At 25.3% G+C, this 24,745-nt stretch overlaps 1 protein-coding gene across 1 annotated transcript; it reads left to right on the plus strand.

Moving 5' to 3' along the window:
- The first annotated feature begins 6,490 nt into the window (after positions 1-6,490).
- LOC145835960 (uncharacterized) lies at positions 6,491-17,966 on the plus strand. Its single transcript, XM_082943731.1, has 14 exons — positions 6,491-6,586; positions 7,053-7,168; positions 8,452-8,579; positions 8,939-9,121; positions 9,672-9,737; positions 10,162-10,285; positions 10,681-10,794; positions 11,612-11,721; positions 12,714-12,821; positions 13,043-13,085; positions 13,203-13,317; positions 14,475-14,580; positions 15,154-15,223; positions 16,863-17,966. The coding sequence occupies exons 1-14, from the start codon at positions 6,541-6,543 to the stop codon at positions 17,085-17,087; spliced, it is 1,554 nt and encodes a 517-aa protein (XP_082799857.1). The 5' UTR covers positions 6,491-6,540; the 3' UTR covers positions 17,088-17,966.
- The last annotated feature ends 6,779 nt before the right edge of the window (positions 17,967-24,745 follow it).

Here is a 24,745-nt window from a genome sequence, read left to right on the forward strand (position 1 = left end):
GAGCAATATTAAGCTGATAATACAAAAACATAACAAGAAAACTTTAAATAAAACAAACAAAACCGAAGAACGAAGCGTCACCACTAATACCCCATCCTGCAAAACTGCCGATCAAAAAACTCATGCCCCCTGGATAACAATTGTTTAATAAAAAAATGTAATTTACATTGCTACGAAAACATCTCCAAAAAAAAAATATTAAATTGGCTCGACCGGAAACACTTTTAAAAATAGATGGTACAGCCACAATAACAGTTTCAAAAATTATAAAGATAACGGGACCGAACTAGCAAAATACATTTGGCATAACAAATCATTTACGACATAAAATTGAGCATCCTCCACCACATCGGGGAAATTAAAAGCATACTATACATCTGCTAAACCTGTATTTTAGAAAATAGAAATAGCCAATGCTAAGAAAAAAGTCAACTTAAATAAGAGGTACGAACTATTTGCAAACTGTCAACATTTTCAAAAGCTCTGCTTTAAAACTCAAACTAGCACCTGTTAATTAGTAAATTAAATTATTTCTAATTGTAAAGAGTTTTTATGTCCCATAGAATTTTTTTTTTACACCAAAACACGATACCAAATTAAAACTTTTGATTACATGATCATTATCCAAAAAAGCAATTTAACAAAAACATTTCTAAATTTGTAGCTAAAATACAAATAAAATAAAAACAGTAATCTTCCTTTATTGTACTAACATATGTTTCTGTAAGTTAACAAATCAACACACTTCAACTGGGTTGCTAATGGAAAGAATAACTGATTAGCTAAAATATATTAATTGAAATTGTGCACTAATTTAAACAACAATTCAGTTACGTCATAAATCTAAAATAGTAATTTTGATCTTTAAGTTTCAACAGTCTATTTATAACATTATCAATTGCAGATGTTGTGTTTATTATTCTATTTCTGTTTTTTTTTTTTTTGGCAACTAACTTCAATGTGAGTCATGTTTTACTATTTTAACGCATATAACATTATAATTTTTTTTCTAGTTTATATTACCAATAAAGTTCTTAAAAGCGTAACATTAGCATTAAAAATTTTTACTCAAGTTTAGTATATTTAAGATTTATTTTTGTTGTTAAACCACTAGTTTTTATTTTCGTTTTACTTCCATTTATTTTGTTCAAAAAGTTTTTTCAGACCTATTTACAAAACTGAAAATCTCCTATATGCAAGTATAGGAGTGAAATATTGTTTTGTTAGTAATAAACTGTTAAAATAAATATTGAATAAAAATCTCCTTAAAGACATTTAAGTCGAGAACTTTAAATTGTATAATTTAAAACAAGTTACAATATTACAATAGTTTTATGTACATTTTATAATTGGTGATTCCCCAAAATCAAATGAATAAACTTGTTATGATTCTACTAAACACAATTAAAACTTAGGCACAGTGTAGTAATGCACTCAACTAAATAAAAAAGTTTAAACTTGTTTACGAAAAACTCTCTGTGCATTTGTGACCTATTTCAAAGCATTTAAAAATTACTAATATAAAAATCTTGATACTTATTAAATAGGTAAAAATGTTTGTTTGAAGGAACCTTATATATAATTAAAATTTAAAGCATGACATCTACTATCATCACTATCTGAAATAGAACATATTTTTTAGGTGTGGCCTAATGGTGGTGGCTATTATGACATTAAAAGATTTCTGAGTTAAACATTGCAGGTAAAAATCCTATGGTTGACACATATACAAAAAAGATGAACAATGGTTAGCCAGGGTAGGCCAGAAGTCCTGAATTAAGTTTTTAAAAAGAAGTTGAAAATTTGATCAAAGTTCAAACGATGGATGGATGTTAAACAATGAAACTTTGTTTATACAGTAATTGTTTCTTTTAACAGTATTTATATTTTTTTGTTATAAAACACATAAAAAGTAGCATTAAAATATTTTTTCAGTTAATTGATACTATTAAAACATTTTTTACTTTAACTACAACTATGTACTAATAAAAACAAGAAAAAAATTAATTTTTTCCTGCTGGATAAAGGTTAAAAACCTTGTTAAAATTTCTAAAAAACAGTTGCAGTCCAGATAAATGTTTTAGAAGATCAAGCAAGTTAGTTTTGTAGTTTGAGATTTAAATTGACATTTCATTTTAAGAAATGGTAAAAAGCAACTGTTATCAAGTTGAGCTAGGTCAACATGTAAAATAAAAGCCTTACCTTCCACCTTATGCCTTTAAACTGATCTAAATTAAAGGGGAACTCCCAGTGAAATGCCTTTGGCAAACACTCACAGGTTTAATTCTCAAAATTTAAATTCACAAAATGTAAAGAACTCTTGATCAAGTTCTTGCATAACTTTTTTTTTTGAAAACCTTGCAATGTTGTCAATGAACAAAGCTAGTAAGTGTTAATCTATCATGGTCAACATCAAGTCATGTCAAAGTATTATGCATTAACATACAATTCTTTAATTTAAAATCATTTAAGCTTATCACAAATTTTTTTCTAAACCGGGGTTTCCCAATTTTTATCAAAATGCCCCCTCTTTAAAGAAATTAAAATGCTATGGCCCCCTCCAACAATATCTCTCAAAAACTACCATTAAAAAACCTAAGACCTTTTTTTTGTTCTTCATCCTCAATTGCAGAACATCTGATTTAAGTTTCAGATTATGACCTTGTGGCTCCCCTTTTTACAGCATATGGCCCCCTAAAATTACTAATTTTTTTCACAATATCTAGTATAAGTTTCAAAATTACCATTTTAAATGCCTAAGACCTTTTTTTGTTCTATTCCTCATCAACTCATAAGTTTAAATTTATAACCCTGTGGCCCCTTTAATGCTCATGGCCCCTAAGGAGGCCACTTGGCCCACTTTTGGGAATGAACTTAATGTAAAAAGGTAAAGTTTCAATCTGAAATGTTTTTTATTTTATATTTATCAACTATTTTAGCAAATAATTTAACCTTTTATATGATTCAAAAAGGAAAAAAAAAGTTATAAATAACTTTGAAGTTTTTAAAAAAAAGTATGTTTAAGAATTAGATTCTACTTAGATTTCTTAAAAAATAAGTAATAATAAAATAAAAATGTAACATAAAAAAATATAACATAATAATAAATGAATAAAATACAGCTGCAATAAAAAAAAAAAATTAAACTAAGTAATAAGTATAAAATAAATATATCCGTTTAATAAAAAATATGAGTTTTTTACAAACTTGAATAAATGTCTAAATATAGGAGTTTAACTAAACCAAAAAAATAATGTAAACGACCACAAAAAATACTTAAAATTGTAAATAAGGTTTTTTTTTTTCAAATTAGATTAAAAACTATAACAATCATAAAATAAGTCAACCTATTACTAGTTTCAAGTTTTATCAGTGCTTTCAGCTCTGATTAAAATATTTATCTTTCTTTGTTTTCTGGAAAAAATATATTTAGAGATTAATACTTTTATTTACACAGATAAAATGTTGACTGTTAAATAAAATTGTTTACTAATACACTAACAAGCTACAAACAGAAAAAAAGTATATATTACAACTTTCTACAAACTAGACTCGACCAATGCTATTAATATGCTCAAAAAAAAAAACCCTACTCAGATGAAAAATGAATACTAATAGTAAAAAAGTTCCTGTTCATTGTATGTAAACTCTATTGAATTAGTTGATCATTTAATAAATTATCCTTTAGTTCAACCTGGAACCTTCCAAGATGGCTTTGGTCTTTTAACTTGATAGATAGGTTACTCCAAAGCTTATTACCTTGATAAGCTAGTAGTTTATGACCATTACTGCTTTTAAATCTTGGTAAGAAAAAAATGTTTTTGAGGACCTTGTTGAATTGCTATGTACTTAAGTTATATTTTTAATGTAACACTTAAAATTTACTGGTAAAAAATTATGTATAAATTTAAACATAAAAACTCCTAACTCATATTTAAATAAATTTTCAACATTAAATTTTTTTTATTTATTTTAAAGTTTCTTACATGCTTGTGGTACTTTTAATAGTGAATGCACCTGAGTGCTTTATTTGAGAGTACATTGATTTCATTAACTTTTCTTTTATTAGTTCCGCCCCAGCATAACAGACCATACCTTATATGGCTCATAAAAAGTGAATTAAAAATTAAGTATAAAAATATATCATTTAAAAAGTCACATACTACTTCTCTCTTATTAAACCTATTCAGAAAACCTTCTACAAATTTAGACAAAGCCATGGTAGTAGAGTGGTTCTCTCGAATCCAAACTGTGAATTGTTTAAAATATCATTTTTAGTAAAAAAACTATATAAACGATGGTATATTACTTTTTCAATATTTTTATTTAAGTTAGATAAAATTGAAATCAGTCTATAGTTGCCTGGTAACTTTTTTAATCCTGATTTGGATATTTTAATTACTTTTGCTAATTTTAAACTATTTGGATATTTACTTACATAATATACTTGATTAATCAATTCATTTAAAACTTTAGAGATAGGACTGTTATTTTTTTTAAGAATTTTAACTTGGATATTAAAATAACCATTGACCTTGTTTGAATCTAAGTTTTTTGTAATTTTAAATATTTCTAATTCTGTTACATCTAACCAGAAAAAACTGTTACCAACATTTTTTATTTTGTCAAGAATGTCAAGTATGTAGAGTCAGTCAACAAGAAACTGTTTCTGATGCAACTTAAATAGTGTTAATATTAATAGAAAATTAAGAGCAAGAGAAAATCAAAAACTAATGATGCATTGTTTTATGCCCTAGGTATAGTTGTTATATATTATATCTGTATCAGAATTAGAGAAAAAAGATTCAAGCAGACAGTTCTAGAGTGATTATGTAGTTCCAGTAATTCAAAATTAATATTTTCATAGTTTATTGTAAAGTTATTATTTAATTATTTTTATCTAAGTGTTTTTCAATTTAAACTCGTAGTAGGTAATTATCATTTTATTTTCAACATTTCTTAATACAGCAGTCTCTTAGACAGTTTGTTTATAACAGAATAAGTTGTTATTATTTTCTTGCAATCATCTAAAAATATAGTTCTGTACTTATGTTAGACATGTAAAAATAGCTTTTTCATTTCTTAATTTTTATAAATTGTATTTATAAATTATTTCATAAGTTTTTATAAAGTAATTTTTACTTGATAAATCATGTATGTATTTATACTTCAATCATCAAGTTTAAAAAATGGATACATAGAAAATAAGTCAATATTTCTCGTGCTGTTTTCATTAAAGTTTATTGTTTTTACAGAAGATAAGTAAGTTTTTCAGTTATAAAATTTTAGTTAAATTAAAAAAATAAAAATTTTAAAGACCAGTGCGAAGTAAAGAAAGTAGAAATACAAGATAAATTGCAAATTAAATTAAATTTTGGTTACTTATACTTTAGCAATTTTTATAGTTTTTGCACTTGGTTCTTGTTATCTTTGTGTTAATTATTTCAAGAAATAAAATAGTTTTTAAGTAGATAGCTTGATAATTATTAAAACAAAAATTACAAATTAAAACAATCAACAAATTCAAACTGTATTGTTATATATCAACATAATAAAGTATTTGGAACAATCATATGAGAAAAAATTTAAAGAAATTGATTCCAAGTGTTAGTATACATTGTTTATTGAACAATAAAGAAAGCCCTCAAAAAGTTTGGTCTGAGGACTTGGTATAAGTTGCAATAGTCTATTTCCTTCAAGCAATTTGAGACTTTTTAGTTCAAAGTTAAGGTTGTCACTGTCTTGTAAGTATGTGTTTTTATTAAATGTAATATACAGTAAAGTATCTTCTACAAAATTTAGTACTTTAAGCAAGTACTGTTTTGTAGGTCATTAACGTGTATAAGAAATAAAAGATGTCCTAGGACTGAACCTTGTGGTGCTTCTACGTAAATTTTTTCACGTGTTGATTCAAACCAACAAAAAATAACAAAATTTTACCTTTTAGTCCAGTAAGATTTAATTAACAATTGCATTTACCCTGTTACACCATAACATTCTAATTTGTTTAGCAAGATCCTTCTATTAACACTGTCAAATACTTTACTTAAATCAAGTAATACCAAACATACTGCTTCTCTCTTATCAAGCCTGTTCAGAACACCTTCTACAAATTCAGACAGATAATGTAGTAATACAGTAACGTTTGTGTAGTTTAAAGATATCAAAAATACACATTTTTTTAACTTATAATTAACTTACTACATAAAATGGTCTAAAAACAATGTACTTTTAAAATCCTGGAAGAAATTCTGAAAACCTGGAGTAAATTTGCAAAAAAAAAAGTGGTAACTCTATAATTTTTGGTATGCTAAGCTAGCCATTTTTCAAAGACTTTGATACCATTTTAAACTATCAATTAAAGTTTTATAGACTATTGTGCCTATGATCAGCTGCCAAAAAGTAATTTATTTCAGTTTTACTAAATATAATCAAGTTATTCAATGTCTTCCTAACGCATAGTTTTCCTATTGTAACATATTATTGTTTTAGTGCTATTTGTTACAAACATAAAGTCTCACTTACCTTCATTTAAAAACAATGAATGAAAGCTCATCACTACATTGGGCCCAGTATGGACAAACTTGTGAGTTTTCTAAATAGTCTTGTATAAAGTAAAATAATAATAGTTTTTTTCAACAGCTAATAATATAATTTTTACTTATCTACTTAATGCAATTCAATTAACTGTGGTTTTTGAAAATGTCTAAAATGAAATGAATTTTAAACTTTACCTTGTACCTGTATATAAAATTTTTAATAATTATTTTTTCATATTTGTGATTGATTTGATTTTAGAATGTTTTTTTTTTCATGTATTTAGGATAACATACACCAAGTAAAACAATCAAGAATTCTGTTTTTATTAGTGTCTTTTTTACAGATTATTATTTTGTTTTTACTATTAAATAGTTTATAAATACAAGATTATCTTGTCTTTTAAAATCAGTTTATTATTATTTTAAATTATGAGAGCGCAAGTCAAAACAAAACTAAATATTTCGTTATAGGCTAAATAACTCTAAATTTTTAAATAATATATTTTTTTTCAGTTTTTGTTACTATAGCAACTGTATTGGGTGCAGGGATTCTTGGACTACCTTTAAAAGTTTATCATTGTGGATTTCTTCCGTTTGTTGTAACATTTACTCCATCTCTTTTCATTCAGGTAGTTAACTAGGAAAACAAACTATATTAAAAAACAGTGACAATGATTTAAATTATTACGTTAACTGGTCTTAAAAGTAAATAAAGTAATAATGGTAATTTATATCATTTGTAACATTTGTGTTTTACTGGTCTTCAAAGTAAATAAAGTTATAATTTAAACTCAGTTTAAAAAGTAGAGCTTTCAATCGATTTCAGCTATAAACTATTAGTAAATTGCTAAATACATATTTTCAGAGATTTTAATAGATAAATGCTGAGTTTTTTTAAAGTTTATACATTTGTTCTATAATCAATAGCTAAATCATTTTTTTATTTAGTACTTGTCTGAAAGTAATATTTTTTTAGGGTTATTATAAAATTTCAACGGTTTTCAATTAAAAAAACTGTACATTTTAGAAATATCACAAAAATAATTTCTGTTAAGTTTTAGCTGATACAAAGAAACTATCATAGTAGCTTTAGACAACTTTTTTAAAAACTTAAAACGGCAAGATAATTATCATTATCCTATAAAATTTTACACAAGATCTTTACAAAACCCATTAATTGTTTATATTTGTTGGGAAATTCATGTTTAAAGATATTTTGGAAAGGCTTAAGGTCAAGTTATCTTGTATTTTTTTACATTTTTTATTTATTAAGCCTTTGGGAGTAGAAATCAAATAAAATGATGACCATTTTTTATACAAACATTTGAAAATTTTTAACTATGCCTTTTTTTTTTAACTACTAAATTTTATTTTTAATGTTTGATTTTGAAATGGTTTAAGTTTACAACCAAGGTTTCCTACAGTAGGCAATATCGATCCCTCAAGATTGATTTTGGCTGTCAGGGGCGATAATTAGTAAATGAGAGAAAAAGTAAATTGGTAATTAATTTGTAAAAAGGCAATGGTTAAAAACGAGCAATTATTTTTTAAATTTTCTCAAAGTGGAAAATTTATTTACCAACAATTTTTTTGGGTGCCACATTATGTTATAATTAAAACAGTCTTATAAAACAATAAATTAGTTATATAAATATTGTTCAAAGCATTACAACTGTTTGCTTTAAAGTTTAAATATTTTACAACAACACATGAAAAAATGTTTGTTAAAAAATTTAATTTTAATTTTCCATAATAATTTAATGATTTTTTTAACCATTGTGTTTAAGAAGAAAAGTGCTTGTCAAGCTGAAATATTTTATCTTTTTTTCTGCCTTTTATCAATTATTTTGGTTAAAACTATTTTAAGCACGTTAGAGACGTTGTAAATAAGACATAGATTAATGCATTACAGATGATCATAGTTCATTATACAGTCGAAATTTTACAAGTTTGTGATTCAGCACTCACAGATGGGCAATATTCTGAATACTCTTACTCTACCCTCAATAACGGTATGGCTCTTGCAAAAAGCAATTTTAAGTAAGTAGTGTTAAAAGTATGAAACTATGATAGTCTTACTTCACTATTTTTCACAATACATTAAAAAACAGCTTTACCTTAAACTAAGAAAGCTTAACAACCGACTGTAAATTAAGTTCAAACAACTGTTAAAGTGTAATATAATACTAGTAGTTTATTTGTATTGTTATTATTTAAAAAATTTTAATGTGATTACAGTAAACAAAAAAATATGTAAAGAAACTTTAAGGTATAAGAAATGTTGCTATTTTTTGAATGAAGTATTTTACTAAAGTTATAAGTAAAATTTAGAAATAAATAATCGACCTGTTTTGTTTTCTTGAAAATATTAAATACCATGTCAGCAACTTAATTTTCAGAAATAAAAACCAAAAAGTGCAAAGCATGGTTGAGCAAAATTCTGAAAGTGATGACAGTGTTGATGAAAGCACCAACAAAATTGAAGACAATAAAAAGTTGACTGTTAATATTTTCATGCTCAGCAAACTGTTTTTACCAAAATGGTTGCAAGTTGTTTTCAACATCAGCTTAGCAGCTTATTTGTTAGTTATATTTTTATTTGATATAGATTAGTTTTTTTTTTTCTATCTTTTATTTGCTCTGTCAGAACTTTAGGCTGTAAAAATACTTGATAACAAAAAATAAGTAACTTAAAAGTAAAACTATCAGTATAAGTTTTAAATAATGCCAAAAGAAAACTCTTTTAGACGCTTAAATATTTGACGTACAAATAAAGAATAACAACTAAATTGGCTTGTTTTTTAATAAAACTGTGAAAAACTCTAAGGAAAATTTGTATAATAAAATTATATTTTCATATCTATGTATAAAGTGGGTTGGGACTATTCACAAACTTTAACAATTCAAATTTTATTATTTTATTCAATTTTAATGGTGGATTAAAAACATTTTTAACAATTTTATATGACATATAAACATGCTAAGTTAATGTTTCTTTGTTTTCGTTATTTACTTAATGGATTTAAAAATATCTACCAAACCTTTTTTTTGACTAATTTAATTATTTTTTACTTCAATTACAAATGGGTGTTTTCAAAAATAATTTAGTAATTAAAACAAGTTACTTTATAGCACGAGTATAATGACGACATACGCACTGGCAGGGGGTGAGGCGCTTGCACAGCTGTTCACAGTTCGGTTAGTTTTTAATGTAACGGTTGTTTCATGTGTAACTTTTTTCAACTGAGTTTGTATTATACAATTAACAATTACAAGCAAAATAGGATTAGTTTCTTGTATAAAGCTATGAGTATAAACTGATTTTAGAATACTACTGTATAAACATAACAACAGTTGAATGATAATTATAAATTGTGTAGGCTCCAAAGTTCAAAAACTTAAAAATAGTTCAAGTTGTGTTTAACTACTGTTAATCTAATTTATTAGTTGGATATTTTACTCGTTATCAAGCAAAAACCTAAGTTTTTAAAGACTTTTAACTTGAAACAGTAAACTAAACATTTTTTCAATATGCTTTTAAAATAGAACTAAATTGAGACACTTGCATTAATTTTTTCAAAGTTTGTTTTACGCTTGAACACACAAGTTTATTTTGTTACAGTCAAAAAATCACTACACCCTCCTTCTTATGGTTATTTTCCAGCGTAGTTTTGTTAGGATTTTCCTTCATAAAGCCACTTATTTCATCATTGACTCTTTTTAAAGGAACTGTTTTTGTATTGATGGTTTGTTAGGCTGAATTATATGGTTTATAAATAAATGTAAGCAAGTTTAACTTATACATAAACTTTTAACTTTCTCAACATTTAGATTAAAATTATTTTAGCTTTGTATTAATACTACAAAAGTTTTTATTTTTAGTGTTATTGGCTTTATGTAAATCAAGTTTACAGTTCTGTTGTTTTTATGAATTATTTCGTATCATTTTAGTACCTAAATTTTATTATTAAAGCGGACATGGTTTATAAACTTAAAAAAAGTTAACATAACAACTATTATGTTTTTATACTTTGCTGTAAAATGTTAATTATATGTTTATTTAACACTTATATTTTTTGTACATAAGAAAACTTTTTCAATCAATTTATTTAATTTTACATATAAAAAATTATTTTTACAGTCAGTAGTGGGACTGATATTGGGCAGCGAAATAAATCAGCCTTTCACCGTGGACTGGGGCAAGTTTTGGTACCCACTTTTGATGGAGTCTGTTGCTTTGACTGGAATGATCGTAGTAAGATTGTTTTTCAAATCGAATCGTCACATTTTAGTTGCATTTAGTTCTATTTTGCAAACCTGGTACTTGACAATTTAGGCGAAATAACCTGGTAAACCTAGAGTTGAGAAATTAAAAAAAAAACTGGAATTTTGAACAGATATCACTAAAAAACCTGGAACCCGAAACAGTTTTTAATTGTCAAGTAATGTATTTTTGTTTTTAGCCATATACAATATTTTATTTTGGTATCATTAAAATTTTTATTATTTTAAACATTTTATAGTCGCATTACAGTTTTTTTGCAATATTTTTTTACTACTTTTCACATTTTTAACTTAAATTTAACTTGAAACGAAAAGTAGACAAAAACTTAGACTTTCAGAAACCTAAAAGAATTTTCAAAAAATCTTTGGCAACCCTGTTTGTACAATTGTAAATTAGTAATTTCAGTTTATTGTAAAATTTTCACTTTGTTTTAAACTTATAATTGTACTTTTTTTTAATTACAGAAGTTAGATAAAAGTTTAAAGATTTTTGATTTTTTTCATTCCGAAAAAATTAAACCGAAAAGTTTTATGCCATGAACTACTGATTACTTAGGTTTTGTTTCGATTTTTGTAACCACTCAACTTATAACACTGTCATTCAACTTTTATTTTGATTAGTTTAACTGACAGTATAATTTTTGTTAATTGTTTACAAAGCTGTTTTTTAAATACAACTATAGCATTCCTTTTTATTTACTACTTGCTGGTGTACATACAAAGAAGGCCAACCTTCTTGATTACATATATACTTATTTTGTAATTAACAGTTAAAACTTGGTTTACAGAGTATTCCAATTCTTTACACGCCTTTTCGAAATGATAAAGTAAAACTCAGAAAGTTTAAGAATGCAATTTATCTTGGACTTTTTGTCACATTCCTATTAAATATTGTATGGTAAGTAAATTAGATTTGCTTTAATATTTTTTTTTGAAATTAATGTTTTGTTCGATTTTTGATTAAGTTGGGTTAATTAACTATTTAATTAATTTCATTAATTGATTTCTTTTTCAATGTTAATCTTATTTGAATGTATGACTTCTAAAGCTTTGAGTTATTTTTACTCTAAAAAGAGCTGCAAACATATCCTTGTCTGTGTGAATAGGTTTGAAATAACTGATAATGCTAGTTTAGACTGTTATATTATAAAAATTATAAACACTATAAGTTTATGAAATAAGAACTAAAAACAAGCTATAAAGAAAAATTCCACTTTTTTTAGCCTACGTTTAACTATTTCTAGACATTTAATTTGCTATGATACATATATGTTTTTACTGGGTAGGAGTCAAATATGCACGAAGGGACATTTTTGCACTAAGAAATTTTGCACAAGTTGAAAATTTTTTAAATTTTTTAAAAATTAAATTTTTTATTAAATTTTCATTTTTCATTTTTACTATCACTACTACCCCTTACCCTCGGTCGGTCGGCAACTGAATTTTTTTCTTTTTATTTTTTTCTAAATTAACTTTATAATTTTTTTGTTAGTTATTATTTTTTTACTATCATTGTTACCCCTTAGCCTCGGTCAGTAGCTTTTTTTAAACTAATTTACTTTTCTTGTTTTTTGTAATAATTTTTATTAATAATTTTTTTATTTTTACTATCATTGTTACCCCTAAGCCCTTACCCTCGGTCGGTAAATTTATTTTTGCTTTTTTATTAGTATATCTTTTATTTTATCTTTTTTTTTTACTCTCGTGCAAAAGTGTCTTCTTGCATATTTGACCCGTTCCCGTTTTTACTTGCTCTATTATTTTATTAAAATCTTATCTTTAATTGTTTGTAGTTTATGTGTAAGCTACACTTTAATATTCTAATATGTCGAAATTTCTTGCCTATAATAAATAACCAAAGTTGTGAACGACCATGTTTTGTATTGATAGGGTATGGAGTACATTGAAAGTAGTAAAGCAGTTTGATGCTAGCTGCCACAACAGTTCAAACATACCTACAAACATCACTGCATGTAGTCCCACTAAAAGCTTGGAGGCGTTAGTGTTTGTATATAAATGTTTTAGTTAGTTTTGGGAATCATTAACAGTTTACTTTAGCAGTAGTTTATGTTTTAAATACTTTTCTCATAAAATGTTATAAATTTAATGTAACAATTTTTTATACACTAACAGTTGAATAAAAAAATGTAAAAAGTTATGCTTTTTTTTTTACCAAACAGAACTATTTTCTAGTCTTTTTAGCTTTTTTTTACCTACAGAGCAGAAATAAATGGATTCATTTCAACCGTCCCTTTTACTGCTGTAAGTATTCAATTTTTATTATAAATTAATTTACAATTAGAATTTTTCTTCCTAAATTTTTTAATCAGCGTTTGTTAAAGCTTTATTTTTTCACATTCTACAAGCAATCACAAACAGGTGGTGTTGAAATACAAGCCAACATACGCCTGGATATCAATACTAGCACAGCTGTTTGTTTTGATTAGCATCATCGTGTCATTTATTACCATCGGTTCTTCTATGTATCACATCAGTTAGTTACTGCGAATGTATTGATAAGTTGATAATTTTTTGTTAACAAAGTATTGCTTATGCTTGGATAGGTTTCCAACAAGGCCAGGAAAAACTAAAAAAAAAGACAAAAGTGAGGAAAAATGGGGGTTTTTGAAAAAAAAGTCAGCAAATTTGAAAAACTTTGAAAAAAACATCATATTTTGTCAGTTCAAATTTTCAAAATTCCTTATCTTCAAAAGCCTTAAAATGGTAAAAAATTAGTAAAAAATCCTTTTAAGTCAGACTAAAATATCAAAATTTCCTGAAAATTTACAAAATAACTTAATTTCCAATGATGCCTTAATCTGGCAGAATCAAAAATTTTTAGAATCAAAGTGTTTTTGGTTTAAATAAATAATTAAGTTCTTTATAATTAAGCACTAAGTTTAGTATTTTATGTATCAAGTTTATAAGTATACTTTACCTTTTTTTAATTGTTTCAAAAATGTTTAAATTTGCAAAATGGGTTTTACGAGAGGTATATGCCTTGGTTAAGTTTACTTATTTGTAATTTTTTGTAGAATAACTTAAGTTTTTTAGATAAATAAGAAAATATTTGTTTGTTAAAATTTTTATACTAAATGATAAGAAGAAATATTTTATGTGTTTGTAAGTTAAAAAATACAAGTTTTTGCTGATAGAGCTGTTTATTGCAAATACATCAGTCGTACACATATGGTTCAAATTATGTAATGGAAGTTAGATGGTTGAATTCAGCAAACAAACTGTTTTTTTAACCTGCATAAAAATAATATTGAAAGCTTTATATAGTTTGAAATGTTTGATTAAGTCTTTTATAAAAAGGTTAAATTAATAGTTTAATTTAGAAAAGTCAGGAAATTTTTCTCAGCTTGATCTGTGGCAGCCCTGATTGGTTGTTTGCAAAATTAAAATTATCTCCTAAACAATTAGATGCCTAACATTTTCTGTATTTCTAAAATGTGTTTTACATATTTAATTTTTTTTAAATATTATAATCATGATACTTTTAGTTTTAATTTTTATGAAAGTTAACTTAAATCTTTTTAGTTTAATACAGACAAAAATAGTGTTAACTTTTTTTTTCTAATCTTATCATATGAGATTAAGGTTCGCTGACTTTTAAAGTAAGGCTAGTTTTTAAATTTTTATTTTTAGTTATCGGTATGGTAGACTACTTGTTGGTAAATCGTAGAAGGCTTTCAAATAATCGGGGTGAGACGCAACCTCTTAATGACGGTTTATCGAAAATCAACACTGACTGGTTAGTTTGAAGTTGTGTGTTAATAAGAGTGTGAATAAATGTATAAAAATTATTGTAAAGCACAGTGTTTCATGAAAAATATCTCATAACTTCGTATAGTTGTTTTTTGTTTTGCGTTCTTTAGTTAAATGTAAACTCTTTTAAAAATCATAAAATAGTTTAGTTGATAACTGTTGAGAATTTAAGTTAAATATAAATGATTTACTCAAATTCTAATCGTTAATGTTTTATGCATACTTTTTGGAATTTTTTTTTCAATTTGTATCGTATCAATTTATTTGTTTTTTAAAAACAGGATGCATGACCTATTAAATCAACATTTTTTAAGTAGGTTTTTTGTTTTCGAGTACAGTTTTTAATAAAGTTTTTCATTATAAACTTTAAACTAGAAACACTTCAAGCTTAATTTTAAAATACTTCAAATATAAATCAAAAAAAAAATTATGAAATGTTTGAAAACTTAATTATCTTTTATGAATTTGAAATAAAGAAACATAAATAATCCTTAGAGTTGTTGTATTTGTAACTTTGGTATAAACTATGTTATTATAATTTTTTTTAATTTATTTGTAGGTGTTGGAGAGTTTTTGCTGGGTTCTGCAGTTTTCTTGTGATATTTATTGTTACAATGCTACAACCAAAAGTAAGTTTGTTATTATTTTTTAATATAAAAAAAGATTAGGTATACACCTTAATCTATTTCTACTGTTTAATTTTAAAAACGTTAAACATAAGTACTTTCGAAAGTTTTGGTTTTTACGAAACTTCTTAAAATAGTTTTGTTATTTGTAAAATCTAAGTAAAAACAGTTAAACAAAAGCTTTTAATTTTTCTCAAACCCTTTACTACATTCCAAATTCTTCATCAGCTATTTATAAGTAAAAAAAAATATAGAAAAAAAGCTCTTTTATTGGTTTTAGATTATGATTTATATTTTGTGCTTTACTTTTAGGTTGACTAACGACAAAAAAGTTTTAAAAGAATCCACTACTGAATTTACTAATTTACACTTGTGATAATAACAAACTGCTTTCAATATAATCTTGGTGAATAATTTGGAACTAAATACAGTTTTTATTAAATATGCATTATTAATTCTTGACTGCTAGTTTTAATTCAGTTAGCTTGAAAATTTAAATATTACTCCAGTAATATCAACATTTTACTAACTTGTAAAATTTACTAATGTAGCGAAACTTTAAATAAGTAAGCATGTTGCTAAATTAATAAACAGATTTTCAAAAGTTTTATTTATTAAATTTTTAATGAGAAACATTATAATAAAATAAAGTATTTTATTAATGTTCAAAACACACCAAGTCAAAGTTTACAAACAAGAACTAGTGAAACAACTTAATAAAAAATGCATTCTTAAATCAAATATGTATTTATTGCTATCATACTGTTTTTTAATTTTTATTTATTAGTTAAGATAAATTTTATATAATTTAAGATTTTATAAATATTAAAGTTTCATAAGAAATTAGTAGTTTTAAACAAGTACGGTTACTATAAAATATATTTTGTGTACTTTATATGTTATTTTGTTGTGGAGTTTAATGAATAATTTGTTTAATGTTATTTTAAAAGTATAGTAAAACGTATAGTAAAACAATAATTTAATAAAAGTCTTCTTAAGCTATTACATAATACTAATTTTATTTAAAACAAACATTGTACTAAATATTTTAAAATTAATTTAAACAGTATTTCTCATAACTATGTTGTTTAAAAATAATAACTGTAAGCACGTATGGAAAATTCACATCAAACAACTCATGAGTCTTAACACGTTTTTATGACGTTTAAAAAAACTAAACATAAAAAATTTTATTAATAAACAAAGTTTACTATACAACACAGTGATTTTGAAGATTTTATGCAATGTATGTTTATTTTCAGTTGAAATAAGTTGATTAGTATAATAATTAAAAAAAAAATTAAAACATAATATTACAGTTTAGTTTCGAGATAGTTTTGCATTTTGTTCAAATAAAAGTTTTCTTTGATCAACTAGATTTAATAAGTTTTACAATATATGCTTTCTTCTCAAAATAAAACAAATCAATTTATGGTTCTAGTAACAAACTCTTGTAAACAATTCTTATACATCACACTCAGGTTAAAAACTATTAGGTTAATACTTATGTTAACAAAAAATATATTTCAACTTATGAATTTTACAAAACATTATAATAATTTGTTAAAGTATGTAAAAAAAATTTCACAAACTAAAACTAAACTAAACACCACGCCTCAAAACAAAACAAGTACTCATTAAGGGACTCGTGAAGATAATGGACAAGGGCACGTCGCTGCTGGCCAGCTTCATATCTGGACCGGTCCTGCTGACCATGCACCACAGATCGAGCCTGCCGCCCTTCAGGCACCTGTCCGTGCCCCACAGGACCGACGCGCACTACCTTCCTCTCTTGTACCTGTCCACGCTGTACTGCGTCGCCGTCATCTCTTTCAGCATCGTTCTCACCGCCGTCAACTTGGCTTGAAGTTTATTTTTAAATATTTAAGTAATTTTGATGCTAAAATTTTAAGTTTGAATTAATCGTACTAACTGCTTGGCTTTTAATCTAATTGTTATTTGTTTAGTTTGTAGTTTTATCAGTATTTAGCTTAAGACTGGATAATTATAACTTTTACAAAATTTTTAGTAAATAAAGGTGTTTATTTTAATTAGTTTATAGATTTTTTAATGCAGTTTTAATATCATTTTAAAGTAGACATAAAACATATTTTAAGTAGACATTTTTAGAAATCTCTTCAACACAAATACTTAAACTTTGTAATCAAAATTTACTCAAAGTTTTAATTTTACAGATCTTAAACTTTACTTCAATGTAGCATTTAATAACTTTTGTTTTGATCTTTAAAGAAATATTCAGCATAGTTAAAAATTCTAATAACCGTTTGGGTTTTTTCTTGTACTTAGTATCACCTAAACTGCCTAGCTTTCTACAGTTTGTTTTGTCCTGAACATAAGTGTCTTAAACTTTTTTGATTCGTGTCTTAAATTTCATTCCAGTTTTAAGTTGTTGCTTTTAATAGCTATTATTTGATTGGTCAAAGTGCATTTCTAAAACTTGTTTTGGACATACTTAAAAAATCATGACTTTTTGTCTTATTATGTTTATTAATATGCTGTATTTAAACTGATTTAACCTGCTTAATCTTAGTAATCTGCATATATGTTGGTTTAACTTTAGAACTAAAGTTTTGAACCTTTAGATTTCATGGTAAGTTTTTGATCAGTAATAAAAGTTTCATTCATTTTTGCAGCAAATCGAACTTAAGATAATGAAGTTTAAAAATCAGCCTTTGTTTACAATATTGTGACACAAAGCTCAAATTAATATTTTAATCTTCAATTGTGTGCCTATTTATTTTATTGTTTTATGTTTTGCACTCTTTAGTATGATAATATCGTTTTAATAATAATAAAGTCATAAATAGTTACCCGTTTGTTTACTTTTATCATGGTTTCAAGATGTTGTAAGTACAATAAAACATATAAAACGTTTTAAAATAAATAACTTTATTCAAGAACTAGTTATGTGTTTTTATACTCTTAAAACTAACTTCTGTATATTACAACTGCTTATCTAAAAAAGAAATTTCGCAATCGTAAATGTTTCATAACTATATAGAAATCGTAGAAAATTTACTACATTCACAAAGTCCTTGTTAACTTTAATGTAAAGTTTCAGATTCTTAGCATTACAAGTATAAGTTCGACATTTATTGTATGTAAACAAAAATATTTTCACATAAAATGTAAGCTAATGTTTGTATTATTTAACAATTTACAACCGTGTTTTTTAAAATGACAGTTTTTTTTTTTTTGACTATAAGTTAGTTTTTATTTTATACATTTCTTGAGTTTTTTTTTCTTTCAAACTAAGAAGCATTTACCAAACCTACCCGTTCGATTAGTTGTATAATTCTGAAAGAAATGAGTTTCAAAGCTAAATAATGATAATGGTTATCGAACTTTTTTAGTGTCCTGTTTAAAAAGTTGAGTGTGCTGTATTCAACGGAACACAAAAGTGCATTTAGTTTGATGCTAAGATTTTAATTTTAGTTTCGACGCTTTTAAGTACACTTTTATGCGTACAACCACGATTTTATCTATTACTTCTACTTCTAAAAAAATTAAAAAAAAAAGTGTAAATCTTTCAAAAAAAAGTTATAAGAAAAGTATAAATGATAATTTTTAATAAATTTAATTAGTTCTTACTTAAGATATGTCATCTTAAAAAAATATTGACTGTATAAAGCTCTTATACAATTTTTACTCTTAGTGGTACTAAAATTAATAAAAAATAGCTAAAAATTAATTAATACTTACAGTTTATTATATGCTTTTATTTTTACAAAACAAATCAAGAAATCGTAACTACTAGAGGAGAAACAATGCACTTATTCATTCTTTATACTTATAATTTATGTGCGGTATTAGTTAGTAAAGATGATTATTTATTAAGTAAAGCATTTTTAAGTTTAAAAAGTAAATTTTTTAAACTCATCATACTCTTTTAAATCTAGTAATTTTCTTTCACCATTATTTCTAACACTCAGCTTACACAGTAGACCCACAATTGGTGTTAAGAATTATTAAATTTTTCTTTGAAAGTTAGTGACCCGAAAGCCTATTTTCTAGCGCATGTAGACCTTAAAATCAAGTTAAAAGTTTCCGTTTGCAACAAAGTTTATGCCAGTTGGCGCAAGGTAATTTAGGTGTTTGTACATTGATAAGCTTTTTATTTCAAAAAAAAACCAACTGTCTTTTAGATATTACTTTCACTTATTTATTTATAGTGTAAAAGAGAAATTTTAAAGTTTCGTTTAAGAAGTTTGTCCTAGTAATTAGTTTGTTTTCATTTGAGGTTTTTCTCAAAAAAAAAGTAATTGTTATTTTATTTATAAAAGTTTTAATACTTTAGTTCTTTTATTGTAAACTTTTATCGTTGATTCGCTTAAGAATAGTTTCAATTGTTTATCTCATAAATTTTAACAATAATCGATATTGATATTTCAGCACTTGGTTAACTATAAATTTTAAATTGTTACCTAATTTTTATTTTATGAATACTTTTTAGATTTTAATACACTTTCAGTTTATTCTTACTAAGATTTCGCGTTGAAAAGTCTTAGTCAAAATATCTTTACAACAACTTTTTATTATAATATTTGGTTTGTTAAATGCTTTAAAACAGTTATAAAACAATTTTCACATGACTCAAATATAATATCCTTTAGTTTTTTTAGTCACCGTATTCATTAAAAATACTCTAGATAGCTTTTTTTTTTTATTTCAGTAATTAGCTTTGGTAGAAGTTATTTTTGAATATAAAAATTTTATGTATATCATCTACTAAATATTTACAAGCTGTTCCAACGCAAAAAATATTAAATCGCCTTATTTGAATTTTTAGTTAAACTAATTTTATCAGTATAAAAAAAACATAAAACTAAGTTATTTAAAAAACTACTACTTTAAGTATGATAAATTTTGTTCGAACACGAACTTTTTGCCTAGTATGAAAAGATTAATTATGTATAATTTTGAACTTTATTAATATAATTTTTTTTACTATTAGATATACTGATCATATAAAAAGTTTCGAATCCAATGTTGCTTATAATAAAAATCTTATGATAACTTTTCAGTATAAACTAAAGTTTTATTTGTAGCTTCATTTTATTTAGTTTATAATTACCATATATTAAACTAATGACTCTTACAAAGTTGCTTTTTTTCTAAACTTTAACATTTTAAGTTCAACTTTTTTACGTTAATTAAATTCTACCCAGCCTGCCTGTATTTTAAAGTATATCAAAAAAGCTGTAAAATATGTCTGATTGGGAAAAATTGGGCGTACTGTTTGAAAAAGATTTAATAGTTTGGATGATCTTTCGAATATTTTTCTACCTGTTCTGGCTATTTCCTGCTCTCAAAGCATTTCGGAAAAACTTGCACTCTCAGATGTTCTATTATTTAGGTGCCGCAGTTTTAAACATTGTAAGTAAATTGTTTGATTTTTATTCTTTATTCTGTTAACACACGTGGATTTTGTTACTTAGAGTATTTACTTTATTATTTTACAACATTATACGGTCAAAAAAGATTTAAACGCTGTAACATAAATATATTTAAACGACCAGATTAGTATATTATTTTTTTTAATTACAATGCATTACTTCAGATCCTTTCCTCACTTAAAATTGTTTTATACGTTGTTTCAATAACTGATGAAAAAGGAATGTCGGAGTCTTTTAGCATTGTTAGACACTACTCTTTTATTCTATTTCTTGCAAGGTATTCTATAGGCTTAGCAATTGCTACTTCAATTTTAAGACTGACATCTTTGAAGTCGTGGATGGTGTTAGTTTTAATATTTTATTTTATTAAAAGATACAATTTTAAATAATTTTTTTTAGTTGTTTACCTCTTTAAACTGCAACATTTTTATTTAGGTTTAAAAATTAACATTGAAAAATGTAGTTTTTTTATCTAAAAATATACTTATACCAGTTCTAATTGAATAACTTAAAGATTAATTTAAGTGTTTTAAAAATAGAAATGTATAACTGAAAAATTAGAACAATTAACAAAATTTCTACTTGGATTTTAACTTAAAACTTAATTAAAGGATCAAAAAAAACTTTTAACTGCTTGATAGTGTTATTTTTATTTAAATCTAAACTAATCTCAAAGTGTATATGAATTTTCAGATCAATATTTTCGAATATGTTCAGTGTGCTGAATGTTTGTGTTTTGTTCGGTATGCATCCAGAAGATATCACTTTTATAGGAATTCCTGTTGGCACCGCAGTTTTACTGTGTTTTTGTAACTATGTGAGATTTTAGCGTTTTTTGTGTTCTATTTCACTTTATTTTTTAACTACTTGTTTATTTTAATATTAACAATTATTTGTTACTTTAAAATATATAACTAAAGTTTTAAACCAATATGGTTGTATAAATTAAAATAGTTTAGCTTTTTTTCACTTGGATTTAACTAAGAAGAACCTAGATGTTCTTAAGTATCAGAAATTCTAAGATTCCAATTGTACATTCAATAGGTTCTGTCTATGAGCTTAACAAGAAAGTTGCCAATGTCTTTCAGAAAATTTAAAATTTACGTCACGCCCAGTCTCAACCTTGGAATTCTCGCGCTGATAGCAAAAGTATCGCTGAATGAACAGTTAGTTTTATTTGTAAATAAAATTCATTAACTCGTAACTTTATAACTAATAACTTAAACTAGTAGCATCGTTTTGGCTCCGCTATCATTTAAAAAACACTAGACTGCGCTTCAACACTTATCGAAACAATCTGCGAACGGTTTAAAAACCAAACGCGCGTCACAGTCTAGTACTTTGTAACCTGACACTAGTTTTAAGAATATGGTCTTCTTTAGTTTTAAATAATTTTATTTTTACTGAAATATTTTAGCATCTAAAATTAGAATGAATACTGCGTTTATATACTTTAAGTAGACTTCTTTCATTTATTTTTTAGTAACCTCACAAGCTTACAATTAAATTCAACAGCGTCGGAGAAATGGTTTTCTTCTTCGTAACGGCGGTGATGCTGCTCTTCCAACTGCAAGCGATGAGGGACGGAAGCACGAACAAGCAGTACAACTTCGATGCGGCAGCTTTAGCGTACAACCCGATCGAGTCTGTTCCTTCCATTGCGCCTTGCTGCACGTGCTTCTGCAACGTGCTCGATCTCTTCATATGAGCTCGTTGAAAATGGTGTGTACTATATTTATTTCAACAGCAAGTAGACTCTCTCGTTTACACCTGTGATTATTAATATGTATCAGTTGCTTGAATGAGTATCAATGTAAAAATATAACTTTCATAAAATTTGTTTTATTTTGCTGAATTAGTTGCTTCAATCTATGATCTTATTGATATTTAAAATTTTAATGTTCTATACACGACCATTTTAAAGTAAATCCTATTTTTAAAGTACATGCTTATTTTAAACTAAATCATTAAAGTAAAATTATCTTCTTCACTTTATGGTTTTAAAAGCCTAGTTTATACTTTATAAGATAACTCAATTACCATATTCAAAAATTAAGGTTCTTAACAAAATCTATCTTAAGCCTTTAGCTTATTAATCTATGCGCTTTAAAACGTTTAAAAAACAGAATATTATAAGAAGTAATTAATAAAAACTTAAAATTAAAAACTTTTTTAATAGCATAAGTTTCCATATTTTATGCAAGACTTTGATTTTTTACTTATTTTATTCTTAGACTTTATTTTTGTACTGTATTATTAGTATTATGAATTAATATTAATTTTACAAAAAGCTTGGTACTTTATTTTTTATAAATTATCTTTTTATTTTCACTTTGACAAATTAAAATCCAATATAATACTTGTTAGAGCTTCTGTGACAAGGATTATAAACTGTACTACTAATTAGATACCGAAAATAAATGTTAGTGGACGAGTAAAGTGATAAACTTAATTTAACTCTGTGCTTAAACACATTAGTTTTACGACAAACAACCAAAGTACATGCTTGCATAAGCTGCATGTATAATTTGAGGTAATAACAAACAAACTTGTAAAAAATAAATAACCTAATTTGTAGAGTGTGTGTGGTTAAACATACAATTTGTTACATGGTATGGGGGAAATATAAATTGGAACATAACTGACCATTAAAACATTGAAGAAACACAATTTCCATAACACTAAATATACTTCGAGCAGCTCTTATCAGTAGAGTAAAAAGCTAAAAAGATAAGATTTTACAAATTTATATAGTAACCAAATAATCATAAAGTAATCAAGAGATCAGTAAGACAAAAGCAATTAGTAACAATTAAAATCATTTAAGTTTACTTATATTATAATTAACCTACAGCTAAACTATACATTAACATAATGATAACAACACACCTTATAAAGTATTATGAAACAAAAAAAAAACAGTATAATAAAAATATTTTGCTTACATAAAACAGGTTTCCTTAACAAAATATAGATAGCATTCTAGTTCGATTAAATCAAAAAAATTACTATAAATTTTAACTAATTATAATCTATTTAGATTATAATTGTTCGCGAATGTAAAGTTATTTACAAAATATTCTGAAATGGACGAACAATTAGATGCATTTAGAACTTTAACCGGTATATCATCCTTCTTTTCTGCATAGCAAAAATTCTCTAAAATCTTTAGGACATGCTCTTTTATCCTTTTTCTTAGATGTCTTGTTATCAAGCAAATATAGCTTGCTTTACAACAGCAGCTGAATTGGTAAATTACCATAATTTTATCTAAGTTGGATATTTAATCTTTACCATCTGGTGTTAATAATGGTTGTTTTGACGTGAAGACAATCTCTGGGTTTGCTGCATAATAAATATTTCTTTTCATTTGTACAACTTTGTTTTCTAACATTTCTGAAATTTTGTTAATGAATGGAATTTTATAAGTAAGTACAAATTTTTCAGGTCCTAATGTCTTTCTTTTGTCCAAATGTTTCAAGTTTAAATTGATTATTTTGTTATAGACTATTGTGGGTTTTCATTATTGTTTAGCAGTAACTTGATCTGTTTGATTTCACTTGGACGTAACTCTGAGGAACAAATTTTATGTGCATGATGACACTGAGTTCAAATTAATTTCACTTTTAATTAACTACAATTAAATTAAAAATTCAAATAACAACCTAAAAAGGCTCTCTTTCTATACACCGATATTTAAAATCTATTTTCTTCTCGTTTAACTTATACATCTAAAAATTAAAAATCATTATTACTTTCTTTTTCCATTGTGAAACTAATAGAGTTATGTGCACAATTATATTTTTTTGATATTTCTAAAACCATCGATTTTAGCATCTTAATGTACTGAAACAAATCGCCAGTTTAATTAAATTTGTTGTAATTCACAGCCTTATTATTTTTTTTTTCTTTTATCAATTTTTTATCTAGGAAATGGCCAAGGCAAATGAAAGTAAAATATACATCATTTTGATTTGGGGCCAAATCGTAAAAGATATTAACATTATTTATAAAATAAACATTTAAGAGTTTAAATAACATGCAAAATAAGGGAAAATAAAAATAAAATTAAAAAATAATAATTATTTTTGGTTCTAAAACGATACTA

This window comes from Thalia democratica, chromosome 5 (genome assembly GCF_965202585.1).
Source record: "Thalia democratica chromosome 5, ktThaDemo2.hap1.1, whole genome shotgun sequence".
NCBI classification, from domain to species: domain Eukaryota; kingdom Metazoa; phylum Chordata; class Thaliacea; order Salpida; family Salpidae; genus Thalia; species Thalia democratica.